This window comes from Culex quinquefasciatus, chromosome 3 (genome assembly GCF_015732765.1).
Source record: "Culex quinquefasciatus strain JHB chromosome 3, VPISU_Cqui_1.0_pri_paternal, whole genome shotgun sequence".
NCBI lineage: Eukaryota > Metazoa > Arthropoda > Insecta > Diptera > Culicidae > Culex > Culex quinquefasciatus.
Window position 1 is genome coordinate 114,779,265 of NC_051863.1, and position 20,400 is coordinate 114,799,664.

At 40.3% G+C, this 20,400-nt stretch overlaps 1 protein-coding gene across 1 annotated transcript; it reads left to right on the plus strand.

Annotated features, from left to right (window-relative positions):
• The first annotated feature begins 1,175 nt into the window (after window positions 1–1,175).
• Window positions 1,176–5,557, plus strand: LOC6040991 (transcriptional repressor CTCF). Its single transcript, XM_001850254.2, has 5 exons — window positions 1,176–1,343; window positions 2,657–3,672; window positions 4,117–4,935; window positions 4,999–5,132; window positions 5,198–5,557. Exons 2-5 carry the CDS (start codon window positions 2,673–2,675, stop codon window positions 5,249–5,251), a joined length of 2,007 nt encoding a protein of 668 aa, XP_001850306.2. The 5' UTR covers window positions 1,176–1,343; window positions 2,657–2,672; the 3' UTR covers window positions 5,252–5,557.
• The last annotated feature ends 14,843 nt before the right edge of the window (window positions 5,558–20,400 follow it).

The following is a 20,400-nucleotide window of genomic DNA, read 5'->3' on the forward strand; positions in this document are numbered from 1 at the left end:
TTTTGGGCCAAATTGAGTTAAAGAGTCGACTACGATTTCCAAAAAAATGTGTAATCCTCGGTGTAATCGTAGTTGAGCTGAACAATTAGGGGAACAGCATCTTATGTTACCATATCAGCACTTTGACGTTCAATTATAGCTCATAAAAAGCGTTTTCAACTGAAATCGACTAATCACTAGTTTAACTGAAACACGCAGAAAAATAAGGCATATTTGAATCAACAAAACGTTTTGTTGATTTGAAAATCATTATTTTTGTTGAATCAACGCTAAACGTCAAAGCAGCTTTTTCAAAACAACAAAATACTTTTGTGGAATTGGGTACTAAAGCCCTATGCCAATTTTTATGTACAACGGTAAAAAACACGATTAAAAACCATTTCTGATCACTTTTTTTTCATTTTAATGCAATTTTTTTTTTTGACAAGACAACATTTTTTCGATGGATCAACTATGGTCCCCTTGGAACGACCTGTCAAGTAGGAGCTTTTCTGTCAAGAAGGACCGCGAGGTTAATTTTTCAAAATTGATTTAAAAATCCATTTTAAGCTCTTTATGGTCGTACAAAGGGTCATTGTACTCAGAAAAATAAGCTTTATCACTGTGAACAATAATATCAGCAATCTAAGCTTCATTTTAGGACCCAATTAAGAAAATCAAGGTTTGTTTCAACGCAAAATCGGCGTTGATTATATTCAACAAAAATTTTGTTGATTCAAACCTCGTACAGGCTGATTCTACAAAACATTTTTCTGCGTAAATCAATCAAACATATCAAAATATGGTGTAAGAACCTGGCAAAACAACTGTCTCAATTCGCCCCATATGATGGCACTAATTTTTCTATTCAACTACGGTTACACTTTTTTCTGGTAATCGCAATCGAATTGGAAAATTAAAAAAGAGCGAAAACTAACGCAGCAAAGTGCGATTTTCTGTGTACCATGAATGTGTTTTACTCCATTATCTGTGAAAAACCGTTGACAGCTGACTCCCTCTGTCGGCGCCCATCTCACACACACCACCACTATCTCGTGTTTGTGTTCGCGCGCGCATTTTACGAGTACCAATTTTCCTCTCTCGCTCTCTCTCTTTCTACCCGTCAGCTGCTGCACTTTTTCGGTGCATTCATGCTCTCTCCCTCTCGTGTGTATTGCCGTCGAAGCTTACGAGTTTCGCCACACGGCGCAGCAGTTCGTGTTCGACCACCGCCGCGGCCATCTGAAGGAAAACAACGCCCTCGCGGAGCAAACGTCCCAAGTACGGCGATTCCGATTTTTGCCACCCCGCCGAAGAGTGATTTATTTTGTGAGTGATTTATTGGTGACTTGCGACGAGTTTTGGTAAGTTTTTATTGTTTCTAAAAGGTAGTGATAAGAATATAGTTTAAATTCACGTTGAAATTGTGGTCTAAAGTGCCGAAATCCGTTAAAAAGGCGATTATTATGCCCCAGCGCAGGTCGTCGCGACGCCATATTTTTTTTTCGCAAGATGGCATCGCAGCGCCCATGGTGAGAAATGCTGGAATTTGTGTCCGCCTGCTACGACGATGGCTCCCTCTGACCGTGACCGGGCCACACCACAAGATGTAAACAATTGCGAACCAATCGGTAATGTTTCGGCTTTAACAATGAAATTTCGAACAATGTTAAGGCGATTAGAAAATTTCATTGACAAAGATGCGTAATCATTCAATATGGCGAACTCGGAAAAAGTCGAGTCTGTGTGCGATTCCTTCTGTCTCTCGGGGCTGCTTCGCGGGCAATCGATCGGCTTCAGTAGTCTGAACGAACGGAAAAGTGAATGAAGAGCAAAACAAACGACAAGAACAGTGTGAAGAAGAACTAATTTGGGTCCGTCAAATGACAGATGTTGTGTGAATGAAGTGAGGGGTGCGACGATGATGTTTTTTAAAACATTTTGGTGAATTGAATTGTCTTTTTTTTGCGATGTTGAAATTTAAGTTAAATTTTTAGATTAAAAAAAAAAAAACAAAACAAATCATCCACTTTAACGACCCTCAGGTCTCTTGTGGTCTCTATTGCAAGTTTTTGCACGAACCTAAGAGTCAAAAGGCTTGAATGGGGAGATCACCCAAACCTCTTTCTACTCCAAGGAACCTTCCACCCCACGATTCGAACTGACGCTCTTTGGATTGCGAATCCAATCGCTGCAATCGATTCCACCGAAGCAGGCTTGGTTCGGCATGTTGTTCGTATATACCAGGGAGACGAATCCTACAACGTTTTACTTCCTCATTCGATGGAAGGCAAATGTATGGATGTTAAGTTACTATCTTTTTCGTAAAAATATTGCAGATATTTTTTTTTATTTTGTGAGTTTTGAAAAAGGACAAACCCCTTGTCTTCTAAGGTGGTCAACTCTGCTTCGCAGGGTTGCTTTTGTGCCCCGCACCCTGGCACATTATTTAATGTGCATCAATATTTAACAATTTAAGATAATGTTTTCCCTTTAAAAAAATATTACAATAAAGCGGAAGTTCCAAAGTATAAGCACAAACAAATAAGGTGGCATTAGCTACAATGAATGCAAGAATTTGCGAGTTTTCCTGGTCCGGATTGCTTTTCTAAACAAACATAATTTTAAAAAAGCCACAAATAATATAAAGAAAGTAAAAAACAATCTGCTCTTTCAGAAACAACGGCGGCGTGATGGCTTCCAGAGCGTCCGATTTTAAGGTGAAACAGGAAGGCACCGGAATCGCGTCGTACTTCGAATCGTACAAAGACAACGAGGGCGACAACGATGTGGGTCTGCAGGAAGGCGAGGAAGATGAAGAAGAAGATGAGGAAGAGGAGGGCGGATGTTACTTTGTAGACCAGAGCGGTAACTATTACTACCAGGCCAGCAAAGACTCCGAACCGGTGCTGACAACTGCGCCACCGGATGCCGAAATTGTAGAGGAAGATGAGCCGGAACCGGAACCAAAGGTGGTCATCAAATCGAAAAAGGCCGAATCTAAGCAGGAAGACGTGAGTTACGTGTTGATCATGCCGGAGCATGAACCAAAGGGAGAAGTTGGGGTGGGTGAGGATGGCGATGACGACGAGAACATCTACGAGTTTGAAGACGGGGAATTCTCCCAAGCTGAAGACGACAAGTCGAGCGTCTCGAAGGTCACCAAGTTTAAAACGCAAAGCGTCGGCGGGTTGACGCACATGTGCAACTACTGCAACTACACCACGAACAAGCGCTTCCTGTTGGCCCGTCACATGAAATCCCACTCGGAAGATCGGCCGCACAAGTGTTCGGTGTGTGAGCGGGGCTTCAAAACGTTAGCGTCGCTGCAGAACCACGTCAACACGCACACCGGAACGAAACCGCATCAGTGCAAGCACTGCGAGAGCACCTTCACCACTTCCGGCGAGTTGGTGCGGCACGTCCGCTATCGGCACACCCACGAGAAGCCCCACAAGTGTCCGGAGTGCGATTACGCCAGCGTGGAGTTGAGCAAGCTCAAACGGCACATTCGGTGCCATACGGGAGAGCGCCCGTACCAGTGTCCCCACTGCACGTACGCCTCGCCGGACACGTTCAAGCTGAAGCGCCATCTGCGGATTCATACGGGCGAAAAGCCGTACGAGTGCGACGTGTGTCACGCGCGCTTCACGCAGTCCAACTCGCTGAAGGCCCACAAGATGATCCATCAAGGTAAGGAATTTCTAGAGGTTACTATAATAAGATAGACCCTTTGGAAAGACTGTCCTAGTAATGGTTGCTGCTGATCGTTTCCCCCGGCTTGTCTTTCGCGGAAAGACAATCTGGGGGAAACGATCAGCAGCACAAAGCGCACGTCATGTGCGTGGACTGTGGTAAAAATCACACGGCGAATTTTCGCGGCTGTTAAGACTGAATTTTTCGCTCATGTTAAAGAAATGCTAACACGCTTTCGTACTTGTTAAAACTAGGTAGAACCATTCTAAACTCTCAGTGAACTGATGATGAAATACATTTACAATTGTAGAGCAGATAAGCTGTGATTTTTTTTTCATAGCTTATTTTGGTATTTAATAATTATCAATATAAATCAATTGAATTGATCATAAAATGATCGACGGTGCTATAGTTTTGCAAACGTTAATTTTTTTTCCTCAGTCGGCGACAAGCCGGTGTTCCACTGCGAGCTCTGCCCCACGACGTGCGGCCGCAAGACGGACCTGCGCATCCACGTCCAGAAGCTGCACACTCCGCTGGACAAACCGCTCAAGTGTCGGCGCTGCAGCAAGCTGTACCACGACCGGTACACGTACAAGATGCACACGAAAACGCACGAAGGGGAAAAGTGCTACAAGTGCGACCTCTGCCCGTACGCGTCCATTTCGGCACGCCACCTCGAATCCCATCTGCTCGTCCACACCGACCAGAAGCCGTTCCAGTGCGACATGTGCGAGCAGTCGTTCCGCCAGAAGCAGCTGCTGCGACGCCACGTGAATCTGTACCACAATCCGGACTACATCGCGCCAACGCCGAAGGTCAAAACGCACAAATGTCCGAGCTGTCCGCGGTCGTTCCGCCACAAGGGCAACCTCATCCGGCACATGGCCCTGCACGATCCGGAATCGACGGCCCGCGAAGAGGCAATCGCGCTGAAGGAGGGTCGCCAGAAGCGGATCGACATCCGGATGACCGAAGGGGGTGGAACAACGAGCGAGGAAGAAACTGAAGAAGAGGAGGAGGAGGAGGAAGAGGAACAGCAGCAGGACGAAGCGGAGGAGGAAAACGAACAGGAAATTATGACCGTCGAGGGAGAAGACGGCCAGTACGTGGTGCTGGAGGTGATTCAGCTGCAGGATGACGAGGACAAAAAGCCAGCCAAGAAGAAGCGTGGCTCTAAGCGGATGCAGCAGGTTCAAGTTCAGGAGAGCGAAGAGGAGGATGCGCTGGCCGAGTGTGCGGACTTTATACTGGATGAAGGTAGTTATATACCCCTCAAATAATGCATTTTCAAACTAAAAACTCAAACTTTCTCCCGCACAGATCTAACCGAAGACATGTTAGCTGCCTCGCTGCCACCTCCGGCCAAAAAAGCACGCCGCTACACGGCCCTGAACAGCACAACCACCAGTCGTGGAGTTGCTGCCAAAGGCATGAACAACTGCTTCGGGTTTGATGTAGGCTTCCTGCGCAACTATTTGATGTTGGTAATCTGTTAATTGTGTTTTTTTTTTCTCTGTAGGACGACGATGAGGATGGCGACGAGGACAAGGAAACGATAACTTTGCTGCGTTAAGAGCGGTATCCCGGGGCGGATTTTTACGGACTGCAACGAACGGTTAAAATTACTCGTATTAAAAGAGTATGTTATTATAGGAATAGTTATTCGCTAGAAAATGGTTTGTTTCTAGTCGTGAAGCCATTTTTTTATTTTTAACTTCTTTAACAAAGTAAAACTTAAGAACTATTTTTAATTTTCTCTTTTACTGTACAAAGTTTAGGGATTCAGTTTGAAAAGCGATAAAGTAATTTGTTTAAAGTCAGCTGTAATATTAATTCTCTATCTTAATTTTTGTAAGATCTACAATAAACAATAAGAAAATAAAAATTGAGTTGTATTCATTGTTTTGCGTTACGAAATAAAAGAACGCTCCCTAAACCTGGTCGCAGTACCTTAAGGTTTCGTTCACAAAATTACGTCCATGAATAAAAGGAGGGAGGGGGGGGTTTGGGGTTTGTGACAGCCTAGGGCTTTTGTTAATTTGATTTGGTTAATCGCGGTGGATTTTCTTGAAATAATTCGAACTGTCAAAAATCCACCAAAACATCTACCACATTGATCACACAAAAAACTGTGGTAGAAAAATATCCACCGGTAGATCCTTTGGAGGATTTTTGACAGTTCGAAATATTTCAAGAAAATCCACCGCGGTTAACCAAATCAAATTAACAAAAGCCCTCCTATGTTAAAGGTATAGGAAAAATGCGAGACAGAGGGGAGGGGGTAATAATTGAACAAACCCTATAAGACCTAATAACAATAAGTTATGCAAAATCCCGACTAATCTGCCTGAAATTTTCAGTGGTTGTTTGGACATATCTAACTAGCCAAATATGACAAATATGAGCGCTCTAGGCCAATGGAATGTGGGGCAAATTGGGACATAATGTTTGAAGGTTTCTTTAAAATCTCCTCATCAAAAAAAAATAGATGTTCCAGTGAAAAAAGTCAAATTAGTGTTGGAGGTCGCGATGGCTATTTTTGGATCCGTTTTTAGTTAGTTACAATTGGAGACATAAACATTAGGGTGGTAGTAGAGGATACCCATTAGGGTGTTTCATCCGAACAAAAAAGTTCTCAGAATCAGGCAAACCGAGGTTCCCCTAGTAGAGGATACCCATAGGGAATCTCATGCCAAATACCAGCCCATTTGGTTGAGAATTGGCCTGTCCTCAGCGGTTCAAAGTTTACATGTAAATTACTATGGGATTTGTATGGTTCTCGTTCAATCGTTCCTACAGGTCTGGTGACAACATGGATTCACTCGGAATAAAGACAGGTGTGTAGGGGATGGTCCAAGGAACACATTCCAGAAGGAATTGGGGTTGTCCATTCTGTCCCCAAGGTGCGCATTGGATCGACGTCCGGTGTCTCCAGAATCAACGATTCACCCTTCAAATGTACGCATTGTCCTTAGTATGCTATGACGGCTAGCTGAAAATTACGACGCCCCATGTCAGACGGTGAAATTTTTAAACAATTTAAAGATTGACAGAAACCTAGTACGGCTTCATCCATAAAGTACGTCACGCTAAAGCAGCCAAAATTAACTTAAATAAAGTTATTTGTTGACAAATCACCATAAATCCTGTCTCCCAACTCCAAATAGGCATCCTTGACTGATGAAAAAAAAATTTGGATTGAATATAAAATTTACTAAATACTTAGTACAAAAGTTTATATAACTCTGGAAATTCTATATAAAACTTAAAACGAAACTATTGGCACTACGCCCCCCGGGGCATGGCCTTCCTCTAACGTGGGATTTCTGCTCCAGCGCCTCTGACGAGACAGGAGAAACCGGGACCGACGTTTTACTTCACCATCCGATAGAAGCTCAGTGGATAAGGCGGGAATCGAACCCGCGTCTCATAGCATCATCGGGATCGGCAGCCGAAGCCGCTACCCCTGCGCCACGAGACCCATAAAACTTATCTCAACTTAATTTTGGGGGTCTTTATATCGATGGAATAGATTTTTCGTTGGAATTTCGTATCAACCAGGAATTACGTCATCGGAAAATCCGCCGGCATCCGAACCTGTCCACGATTCTCTAGTCAACCTATGTGGCATCGGAAAGGGCATAAAATTTCCGATCTTTTGATAACCATACATCTAGGTGTTCTATAAAACTTACGAATCACAAGTTTTCACATTTTACATGAAATTGGTTACCCTGAAATTGCCTATAAATTTGGAGTTTTTTTAGTTGAGTTTCAAAAGCACATATTATTTAATATTTACAACCTTATTTAATCCGAAAATGCATTCCGTTTTCCGATTCAAAATCATTTTCATTGAGAAAATCATGACACGATGAGAAGCTTAAAATAATGACTTTCATCAACATTTTCATAACTATAGTTAACTAACTTTTTAAACTTTTCAAAATATTATGAAAAGTTCTTCCTGAGGTACTTTGAACACTTCTCTACCTTGGTCAGTATGATTCTAAACCATTCCGTATGTATTTTAATTGTACTCTTCATTTTGCGGAAAACCTATCAAAGTCACCCCCGGCTATCAAAGTCACTCCGTTTTACGGTATTCTTATTTAAAAATAAACAAACACGCTTCTACTGTAAGATATTTTGATTTTTAACTTCAAAAGTAAAATTTGAAGGTGAGCCCACAATTTTTTTTGTAAACATAGCCAAATATGTCACAAAAACAATCACGTTTGTTTTTGGCTGGAGCACCCCTCTGAAAAATATACAAAAATCATTTACTAAAACTGTTTTTTTAAGTTCTCTAAACGTCAAAATTTTCAAAAACCAAATGCGGGAATCGATTCTCCAGACAACATTACATTAAAGCAGGGGTGCCCAACCTTTTTTCCCTGCGGGCCAGATCTGACTTTTCTAAACCAGTGGCGGGCCGGATCAAAAGTTTGATAAAAGTTGAAAATGTAAACTTTTTTTAAATTTAAGGTTCTTTCAAGTCTAGAGTTTTTTTTTTAATGTTTTTAATGTGTCCTATCAATAAATAAACTAGTGTTTGTTCATTACCTTAATTTTAGAAAGATAAACAAAGATAAATTTCAAAAATATGTTGATTTGATTTATTTTTTTTTGTTTAAAATTGTTTGTGTAATTGCTTATGAAAAAATATATTTTTTTTGCTAGCTGATTTCTTTTCTTATTTTGGACTTTTCTAAAATTTCTATAATTTTTTGCAGCAATCTTTATTTTCAGTATGACTAAATTTCTGTCTGTAAGCTTTTTCAAACAAAACTTTATCACTGCAAAGTTTTACTTAAAAAATACTTTGTTTTGCTTACTTACTTATTGAAAAAATCAATTTTAATCAAGTTCCTCAAAAAAGAAAAGCTTTAATTTGCAGTAAACATGGTACAAATTATAGCGTTGTAAATTTCCCGGGAATTCCCGAAATTCAAGCGGAAGTATAAATTTTCTTAAATTTTTTAGAACTATTTTTTGAAATTGCTGTGAAAAAATAATAAATGAACAAACTCAACATGATTTTGTTCAATTAAATGTATTGTTTGGTTCATATATAATTAATTAGATTATCAGAAATTATGTTATCAGAATTATTTCTGATAATATTAATTTTTGAAGCAACTGGGAATAGATCTGGCTTAATGAGTATTAAATTATTACAATTAGGTAAGCTTTTAACAGATTGGTGTTAATTCATTAAAACAATATTAACTCCTTACCTCCAAATTAAAATTGAGATTTTTTTACGTTTTTGTTTACTATGATCAAATGAGATGAAAATCGAATTTGTGCAAAAGCATTAATTCAATTTGTTGAATACCTAGTAGTATAGTACTAAAGAAATTACAATTTGAAGTAAAAGAATTATGGAGCACGTACGGTGCAACTACGGTGTTAGAGGGTTAAATGTGGAAAAATAGAAGACTTTTTGTGGAATGATGTTAATTTATCGTATAATTTAAATCATGTTGCATAATAATACAAAAAAAATCATTCAATAATTACTTTCCATTGTTTGTTCTAAAAAAATGCAAAAATATATTCAAAGCTTGCTTCAAATATTTGAAAACATTGGGTTGTTTAGAGTAAAACCAACACTAAAAAGCTTTATCATTTGTTCAAGAGCTGAAACCAGTCATGAAAAACACAATTTCTGCAATTTTTTTCTCATTTCAATAAACTGGTCACAGAGGCAAGTTTTAAATTTCTCATCAAAAAATACCAAAATACATTTTCTTGTAGTTGAATGATTTTTTTTCCATGCAGTCAAGCTGTTAATTGATCTTCACACTTATTTAAACCATTAATGTTGATGTGCCATCTAGGTTTTTAAGTGAAGATGGCGTTCGAATTGTGAACGCCCGAATTGTCAAAATCGCGTAGTAGCACCAACATTAGAAAAAAAAAGTATGGCTGTCATGCCATGGCACACTTTTTTCGTAATGTTGGTACTACTGCGTGATTTTGACATTTCGGGCGTTCACCATTCGAACGCCATCTTCGCTTAAAAATCTGGATACAATTTTATTGCATAATATTAATTAAAACCAAGATCATAACAAATTTAAAATTTCCCAGGAATTCCCGGGATTTCCCGGGAAATTGGCTGAAAATTTCCCGTTTCCCGGGAAATTTGTAACCCCTAGAAATTGGACGCTCTAGTACAAATTGTATAATTTTAAATTAAATGTCTTTTGTGCATTTTTAGACAGCGATACAAGTTTATTTTTCATTCAACATTTTTACGAAATGGGTAATTTCGTTATCTTGCGCTATTTTACATTTTTTTGTTTGATTCTGAAACTTTCAATGTGTGTGTGTGTGCAACCAACCAATCGGGACCACGCGGTCGCTTCTTACAAATTGAGTTGTTTCCATGTATTTTAGATTTTGAATCTTATACATGCAAATAACTCGCATAGGCATTTGGCAGGTGTTAGCTCTGCCGAGCTTCGGTGACCCATTTCTACGCAGGCTAGCCGTGCGCGAGGTACTTCAGCTTGAATCGACAAGCCCTGCTCTAAAGAACGTTTGCATCAATCGGATTCAAACGTTATTTAGCACTTCCGAGTCCTTGTCAAATGGACAAAGACCCAGCACGTATATAGGTTATAGTAGTAGTATTCCTAATTCTACCAATCCAAAGGACGGGGGATCGAACCCCGGTTCGAGCGACTTTGATGTTTCGTTCATGTTTAGAGTTTCAAAAATTCATATTTCCTGATCTTTCTCGTTTGGAGCAGATGGGAATCGAACCCAGGATCATTCGCTTACAAAGCGAGCACCGTAACCAGTCAGTCACGGCTGCTCCATATTTTCAATTGGAAGTTTCTCACCCGAAAAGCAGCATCATCCGTCAAACCGGCAGCGATTACATTTACTATTTCGTCACGAATCCGGCGACTTCTCGAGCCGCCTGCATTTTGAGCCGCTCAGAAATCGAGCCGCCAATCTCAGCAAACGTTGCCTACTCCCGTCCCCTTCACTCACTACTCAACTCCATCAACATTTTCCTCAGCAATTTTCACAACTTTACAACAATAAAAACTTGGAAAATCCACCCATTTTTCTCTTAAAGGGCACCTCCTGTATCGGCAGATATTTCTGACCAAAATTTAACAAATGGCTTCAAAAAACTCCGCTCGGTGACCGAGATTTCTCATCAAAGTGTCACTTCTTCACAACACCTAAATCACATGAAAACCTGCAAAAATCCGTCTGAATTCTTGTACCACTCAAAACCACCGAAAGAACTTCTCACGGAACTGTCCCGCCGGAAAGTCTAAAAATCGCGAACCGTAAAACGTCACGATGAAAAATTCGAAACGAGGAGAAACCAAAAAAACGCGGAGCGCAAATTCTTTGTTTGATTCTGAAACTTTCAATAAAGAAATAACATGATGCATTCGAAAGAAAAAATATTTCAAAATTAAAAAGCCAAATCAAAATGAATTTACAACATTTTATTGCAAAAAAAAAAAAATGATCTCAAGTTTATTTTTTTATGTAGACACTCAATTTTTTTTATTTAATATTTCATGATCCAGGGGCCAGTCAAAAAACTATTTTTAAAAGTGGTCGCGGGCCGGATGAAATGGCTTCACGGGCCGGATCCGGCCCGCGGGCCGGATGTTGGGCAGGCCTGCATTAAAGTCTTCATATTGATCATTGTCCTGAGTCCAATCCTTGTGAAGTTACAGCAATTTTAAAAATAAAAATGTTGAAAAAATAGAGGTTTTGGCCAATTTTGGGCAATTTCTGTTTGTGAGACTTGATTTTTCTGTCTCGAAAATATTTTCATCGGAAAGCCTTTTACCACATTTTAGTTGGAAGTATGAGCTCACAGTTATAAGCTTAATCACATTGCTCGTATCTAAAAACTTTGAAAAAAATACAGCGGCGTAAGTGGTTTTTGCCTTCCTCACCTTACTGAGGAAAGGCTATAAAATCACTCGAAAAATGAACTTCTTAATTTGACCTCGTAGACCCACCTTCACGTATACCTATCGACTCAGAATCAAATTCTGAGCAAATGTCTGTGTGTGTGTGTGTGTGTGTGTAGGGATGTGGGTCTGTGCACCAAAAAATATGCACTCGATTATCTCAGCACTGGCTTAACCGATTTGGACCGTTTTGGTCTCATTCGATTCGTCTTGGGGTCCCATAAGTCCCTATTGAAAATTATGAAGTTTAGTGAAGTACTTCAAAAGTTATGCTAAAAACGATTTTGGCGTATGTCCGGAAGATTGTAAAAAGGGTGGTTTTTGTAAGAAACCCTGTCATGTTATACATTTTCAGAAAGGTATTAAAAAGACCTTTCCAATGAGCCTAAAACATCAAGGATCTGACAATCTTATCAAAAGTTATTAGCACTTAAGTGTTATTTATACACTTTTTGGAGGCCGGATCTCAGATATTTCAATGACAATGATGTCCGGGTCCATCATGCGACCCATCGTTAGTTAGATAATCGAAATACCTTTCAAATGAGCCTAAAACATCAAGGATCTGACAAACCTATCAAAAGTTATTGACACCTAAGTGTTATTTATACACTTTTTGGAGGCCGGATCTCAGATATTTCAGTAAAAATGATGTCCGGGTCCACCATGCGACCCATCGTTAGTTAGATAATCGAAAGAGCTTTCAAATGAGCCTAAAACATCAAGGATCTGACAACCCTATTAAAAGTTATTTTCACTTAAGTGTTATTTATACACTTTTTGGAGGCCGGATCTCAGATATTTCAGTAAAAATGATGTCCGGGTCTATCATGCGACCCATCGTTAGTTAGATAATCGAAAGACCTTTCAAATGAGCCTAAAACATCAAGGATCTGACAATCCTATCAAAAGTTATCAGCACTTAAGTGTTATTTATACACTTTTTGGAGGCCGGATCTCAGATATTTCAATGAAAATGATGTCCGGGTCCATCATGCGACCCATCGTTAGTTAGATAATCGAAAGACCTTTCAAATGAGCCTAAAACATCAAGGATCTGACAAACCTATCAAAAGTTATTGACACTTAACCTTCCCTTGGTATTAAAAAAAATCACACATAAGGTATTGGGGTCCTTTTCGACCCCAAACTTAAAAAAATGGTCAAAAATCCAGTTTTTGACCGATTCCGGTTCTTTTGGTCACAAATGAAAGCTTAGAACGTCCCCTTTCCGAAACCGACCTGGAAACCCGGATTTGGTCACTGTGGCCACCGGGAATCGGCTACAACCGAAAAATGACTTTTTTGAGACCCCAACTTTGACGACCTGTATCTCCGGCAAATTTCAACCAATCAGGATGCTCTGGGTTGCATTGGACAGGTATTTACCTGTACTTTGACCACAAATATTAATATCAGGGCCAGGTGACCTACCGGTTCCGGAAATCCGGAACATCCGAAAAGTTCATGTTTTACTGTTTTTCACATATATGTGATACCAATACTCTCATGATAGTTGAAATTGATCCATAAAACTAACTGAAAACACAATACACGATTGCCAGAACCACTCTGGAGTGTTAGTGGCCACTTCCAGGTAACCTGGAACCGGTTCCCGGGTACCCGATGAACTGCCAACTTGACTTTTTTGGTGAAAACCCATCATGTTGCATATCAAACTTCATGAAATTGAAAGATATGTCCATTTTTGGTAATACCGTTGTTCCCTGATCCATTCTGGCCAATCTGGAACCGGTTACCGGTGACCCCTTGGGGACATTCCCGGAATATGAGAGAAACCCTATCATCCGACATATCAAACTTCATGAAATTGAAAGATATGTCAATCTACGGTCATGCCGTTGCTCGCTGATCCATTCTGGCCAATCTGGAACCGGTTCCCGGTGGCCCTTTGGGGACACTTCCGGAATATGAGAGAAACCCTATCATCCGACATATCAAACTTCATGAAATTGAAAGATATGTCAATCTTCGGTCATGCCGTTGTTCCCTGATCCATTCTGACCATTCTGGAACTGGTTCCCGGTGGCCCCTTGGGGACATTCCCGGAATATGAGAGAAACCCTATCATCCGACATATCAAACTTAATAAAATTGAAAGATATGTCAATCTACGGTCATGCCGTTGTTCACTGACCCATCCTGGCCAATATGGAGCCGGTTACCAGTGGTCCCTTGGGGACATTTCCGGAATATGAGAGAAACCCTATCATCCGACATATCAAACTTCATGAAATTGAAAGATATGTCAATCTACGGTCATGCCGTTGCTCGCTGATCTATTCCGGCCAATCTGGAACCGGTTACCGGTGGCCCCTTGGAACACTTCCGGAATATGAGATAAACTCTATCATCCGACATATCAAACTTAATGAAATTGTTAGATATGTCATGTTACGGTCATGCCGTTGTTCGCTAATCCATTTTGGAAATGGTTCCCGGTGGCCCCTTGGGGACATTCCCGGAATATGAGAGAAACCCTATCATCCGACATATCAAACTTCATGAAATTGAAAGATATGTCAATCTACGGTCATGCCGTTGCTCGCTGATCCATTCTGGCCAATCTGGAACCGGTTCCCGGTGGCCCCTTGGGGACACTTCCGGAATATGAGAGAAACCCTATCATCCGACATATCAAACTTCATGAAATTGAAAGATATGTCAATCTTCGGTCATGCCGTTGTTCCCTGATCCATTCTGACTATTCTGGAACTAGTTCCCGGTGGCCCCTTGGGGACATTCCCGGAATATGAGAGAAACCCTATCATCCGACATATCAAACTTAATAAAATTGAAAGATATGTCAATCTACGGTCATGCCGTTGTTCACTGACCCATCCTGGCCAATCTGGAGCCGGTTACCAGTGGTCCCTTGGTGTAGGGACGACCTGCTTCCGAACGCAGCACGACGGCTGCAGTAGCCAACCTCCCGACCGCCCACTGACCACGGTCCGGTTGCAGCTTGTCCCGTTCGGATTCCGTAGAGATCCGCTCCGCTCCGTACATGTCACACACGTTTTCTGATCTGTCACTTCCTCTCACGATTCCTTCATCCTCAGGTAACACGAATATAAGTACAAGATCATTCTAATGAAAGGTAACACAAATATTGGGAAATGCAGAGAGATGCTCACCGACATCTCTACATCCCCCCCTAAAGTTTCACAGATCTTTGAACTGTATCAAGAAACTGTTGAATTTATTTATATTCATTTGTTATCATCAATATAACAATCGAATTATCAGCACCGCAACCCACAGCGCTTTGCCGCCTTTACTGGAAGACCTTTTATTTACCTCAGGCGTTTGAAGTAAGCACTCAAACATGTTTTGCAGTTATGTAAATTCTTCATTTGATTTCATCTCAATAGTAGTAACATTTTGTATAGGCAATTTATGAAAATGCCCGTCATTCCGAATCTTTCGCTTTTTTTCTTATTTTTTTTTTTTTTTGTTATGGGCTAAAAACTAATTCATTATCTTCAACACTTCTCTAGAATGCACCACTAGATAACTGTCGTTCAAATGTAACGATGTCAATATATATCACATTGAATTATTTGGCTACTTAAAAAAAATACTTCCTTTCTACGTTCAACTTATCAGAATCAGTCATCAGAGTTTGTATTTATCTTTTGTAACACATTTCTCACCAAAAGCGAATACAACTATTGTTTTCTCCTACCAGGTGGTATCTTGCATTACTCCGTATAGTTTGAACTTAGAAATCTACACATCTCGTCATCACTCATAGTACATGTCAATGCTCAGTAAACTCCTCAGAATTCCTTCATTGTTAGTGATAACCAATGAATCAAACAAATGAAGTAAATTTCTAAATAATGTAAGCCGAATTAAGCCGGAACGTCATTACAAATACTAATCAGAATTATAATCAAATATCAATCTCATCGAAAACACATTAAAAAAACATAAAGTTGTTACAGTTGTCATCAGAATTTCATTATGCTAACTTTGTGAGTTTCAGAGCCTGGTTCTTTAAATTTTATGAAATTGGTTCTCCAAATTTGAACTCACTCCTCAGAGTTTGTATTCAGTTTTCTCCTCAGAGCTGCATTTGAATTAACTCCACAGAGCTTCATCCCTAGATTACTTCTCGGAGTTCATTTGTTCAATTTATGCCCATCCGTATACTACAAATTCCTTCTCAATCAATTTCTTTGAATTTTACTCCACTCAATTATATAACAACATCTCAGAACTTAGTATTTCCCTGATTCATCACAAAATAATCAGCTAATAAATCTCTGATTCTCACCGTCTCCATGTACATTTTCATTCTTGAAATCATCGAAACTTAAAGAACAACTGTTGATATATCACTCGTCTTTCACATTTACTACATTCTTTAACGGCAACTCATCAGTGAACAGCAAATCACAATCCTAAAAGTTTGATTCACAGTAAATTATAGCTTCTTTTTTTTGTACTCCTCAGAACATGTACCGAATCAACTCCTCAGAAATTGACGAGTTTGTATGAAATGGTTTCCTCAGAATCACCTCTCCTCAGAGCTTGTAGCAACTCCTCAGAGTTTTTATTTCAATTCACTTGTCAGATTTGTAAGAAATCAATTTATTATACTGAATCAACTCCTCAGAGTTTGTATGAAGTCAATTCCTCAGAATCATTTGTAATGAACCAACTCCTCAGAGTTTGTATGAAATCAATTCCTCAGAATCATTTGTAATGAACCAACTCCTCAAAGTTTGTATGAAATCAATTCCTCAGAATTGTCTGTACCAAATCAACTCCTCAGAGTTTCATCTCATTTAACTCCTCAGAGTTTGTTTGAAATAAATTCCTTGGAACAACTTGTAATGAATCAACTCCTCAGAGTTTTATATGAATTCAATTCCTCAGAATTGCTTCCTTCAACAACAAATCTCGATTTGTTCTGAGAATTCGAGTAACATTCATTGTTTTGCAAATTCCTCAGACTATGCTCTCATGAATCTTTTAATTTATTAACCTGTTTTCTTTGAAAAATATATATATATTTTTTTACAAAAATAGTCCTACGACAAATGAAATTCTAGTACTGCAACATTCATCACCATTACAATAGGGAAGTATGCGTGAGTTTGTTTTGCTTGCACGTGCCAAAGTGAGACTGTATTAGTAGAAACACTGTATGTTTACTTCTGTAAGGATCTTGAAAACAATAACCTGGCAGCCGTACTCCCGAAAGGTCACCGAACCTCTGCGAAATAAAAACCTTCCGATGCCACCCGATGATGAACCGTATACTTCCTACGCCGAGCTCCAACCGGAGCGTCTGTCAAATAACTTCCAATCACTTTTCAGCTTAACTTTTACCACTCCTCATAGAACTTATCCTATATCCTCAGAAAATGCTCTAACTCCGCAGAGTTGTGTAACAGCAAAATAGATTTCTTGACAAATTCCTCAGAAAATGCCTCTCAGAATTCTGTAACAACAAACCTCGGTTTGTTTTGAAGATTGAATTACTCCTCAGAGAACACAGAATATCCGCAGTAAATGCCCCAACTCCTCAGAGTTTTGTAACAGCAAACATAAACTACTTTGCAAATTCCTCAGAAAATGCAACAACTCCTCAGAGTTAAGAAAATTCTTCTCTCCTTCATGAAGTTTTAAGCTGAACTCTCGGAATCAAGTATCTGCATCGAATTTAGAACAATTATTTTTTTCATTAAAATTTTGTTATTCATTCAGATTGTCAACGTAGCCCTACGTCAAAACTGCCTTCCAGAAACAAACCAGTCGGTTTGGAAATCTAAAAATAAAAGGTAAACAAACACAGCAACACAACGCCCGGATGGGGCATCAATCATCATGAAAAATTAGGTTCCTGTTGGCTTAAAAGACTTAAGAACTGTTCACTTTTTTTGCTGAATTTGACCACTTTCCGCGTCCACAAAGTAAATCAGTTCAACATCTGTATTCTGTACAATCTGGTCATACAGCAATCTTGCCGAGCAGCCGCAAAAAATGAGACTTATCTCAAGCAAGAGCAAATTGGCGCTACGCCCGTGCTCTGAACTCACTCACTCGCTTACCATTCTTCTCCTCGTCGCCAGATGTAGGGACGACCTGCTTCCGAACGCAGCACGACGGCTGCAGTAGCCAACCTCCCGACCGCCCACTGACCACGGTCCGGTTGCAGCTTGTCCCGTTCGGATTCCGTAGAGATCCGCTCCGCTCCGTACATGTCACACACGTTTTCTGATCTGTCACTTCCTCTCACGATTCCTTCATCCTCAGGTAACACGAATATAAGTACAAGATCATTCTAATGAAAGGTAACACAAATATTGGGAAATGCAGAGAGATGCTCACCGACATCTCTACACTTGGGGACATTTCCGGAATATGAGAGAAACCGTATCATCCGACATATCAAACTTCATGAAATTGAAAGATATGTCAATCTACGGTCATGCCGTTGCTCGCTGATCCATTCCGGCCAATCTGGAACCGGTTACCGGTGGCCCCTTGAACACTTCCGAATATGAGATAAACCCTATCATCCGACATATCAAACTTCATGAAATTGTTAGATATGTCATGTTACGGTCATGCCGTTGTTCGCTAAACCATTTTGAAATGGTTCCCGGTGGCCCCTTGGGGACAATCCCGAATATGAGAGAAATCTATTATCCGACATATCAAACTTTATGACATTGATAGATATGTCAAGTTACGGTCATGCCGTTGTTCTGACCCATTCTGGCCATTCTGGAACTGGTTACCGGTAGCCCTTGGGACACTTCCGAATATGAGAGAAACCCCATCATCCGACATATATAACACTTCATGAAATTGGAAAATGTGTCAATAAACGGTCATGCCAGTTTTCGCTTATGCATTCCGGCAATTCTGGAACAGGTTCGGTGGCCCCTGGTGACACTTCCGGAAAATGAGAGAAACCCTACTATTCGACGAATCAAACTTCATGAAATTATGGATATGTCAACCAAAGGTCAGCGAACCATTGCATGACCGTAGGTTGACGTAGTTTTCAATTTCATGAAGTTTGATATGTCTGATGGTAGGGTTACTTATATTCCAGAAGTGTCCCCAAGGGGCCACTGGTAACCGGTTCCAAATTGGCCAGGATGGGTCAGCTAACAATAGCATAACCGTAGATTGACATATCTTTCAATTTCATGAAGCTTGATATGTCGGATGATAGGGTTTCTCTCATATTCCAGGAATGTCCCTAAGGGGCCACTGAGAACCAGTTCTAGAATTGCCAGAATGGATAAGCGATCAATGGCATGACCGTAGATTGACATATCTTTTATTTTCATGAAGTTTGATATGTCGGATGATAGGGTTTGTCTCATATTCTGAAGTGTCCCCAAGGGCCACCGGTAACCGGTTCCATGATGGCCGAATGGGCGGTGATCATTGGCATGACCGTAGATTGACATACCTTTCAATTTTATGAAGTTTGATATGTCGGATGATAGGGTTTCTCTCATATTCCGGGAATGTCCCCAAGGGGGAACGTTCCAGAATGGCCAGAATGGATCAAGGAACAACGGCATGACCGTAGATTGACATATCTTTCAATTTCATGAAGTTTGATATGTCGGATGATAGGGTTTCTCTCATATTCTGGGAATGTCCCCAAGGGGCCACCGGGAACCAGTTCCAGAATGGCAAGAATAGATCAGGGAACAACGGCATGACCGTAGATTGACATATCTTTCAATTTCATGAAGTTTGATATGTCGGATGATAGGGTTTCTCTCATATTCCGGAAGTGTCCTCGAGGGGCCACCGGTAACCGGCTCCAGATTGGCCAGAATGGGTCAGTGAACAACGGCATGACCGTAGATTGACATACCTTTCAATTCCATGAAGTTTGATATGTCGGATGATAGGGTTTCTCTCATATTCCGGAAGTGTGTAAGGGGTCACCGGTAACCGGTTCCAGATTGGCCAGGATGGCTCAGCGAACAACGGTATTACCAAAATGGACATATCTTTCAATTTCATGGAGTTTGATGTGCAACATGATGGGTTTTCACCAAAAAGTCAAGTTGGCTGTTCATCGGGTACCTGGGAACCGGTTCCAGGTTACCCGGAAGTGGCCACCAACACTCCAGAGTGGTTCTGGCAATCGTGTATTGTGTTATTAGTAAGTTTTATGGATCAATTTCAACTATCATGAGAGTATTGGTATCACATATATGTGAAAAACAGTAAAACATGAACTTTTCGGATGTTCCGGATTTCCGGAACCGGTAGGTCACCTGGCCCTGATATTAATATTTGTGGTCAAAGTACAGGTCAATACCTGTCCAATGCAACCCAGAGCATCCTGATTGGTTGACATTTGCCGGAGATACAGGTCGTCAAAGTTGGGGTCTCAAAAAGGCCATTTTTCGGTTGTAGCAGATTCCCGGTGGCCACAGTGACCAAATCCGGGTTTCCAGGTCGGTTTCAGAAAGGAGACGTTCTAAGCTTTCATTTGTGACCAAAAGAACCGGAATCGGTCAAAAACTGGATTTTTGACCATTTTTTAAAGTTTGGGGTCGAAAAGGACCCCAATACCTTTAAAGTAACTTTTTTTATGGACGCTCCCCTAGGGGTCGTCCAAGGTTTGTTTGTTTTGTGAAATGTGTATTTATACTATAAATTTAATGTCAGAAAATTTCAAGGCTTTAGCATGTATATAGCAAAAGTTATGGCAAATTTAATTTTCAAAAAGGCCGAAAAA

Bases quoted from the DNA above. Each gene is read 5' to 3' on its own strand.
- LOC6040991 (XM_001850254.2), top strand. From the start codon at position 2,673: ATGGCTTCCAGAGCGTCCGATTTTAAGGTGAAACAGGAAGGCACCGGA. The intron at 3,673-4,116 runs GTAAGGAATTTC...TTTTTTCCTCAG, and splicing joins CCACAAGATGATCCATCAAG to TCGGCGACAAGCCGGTGTTC. The intron at 5,133-5,197 runs GTAGGCTTCCTG...TTTTCTCTGTAG, and splicing joins ACAACTGCTTCGGGTTTGAT to GACGACGATGAGGATGGCGA.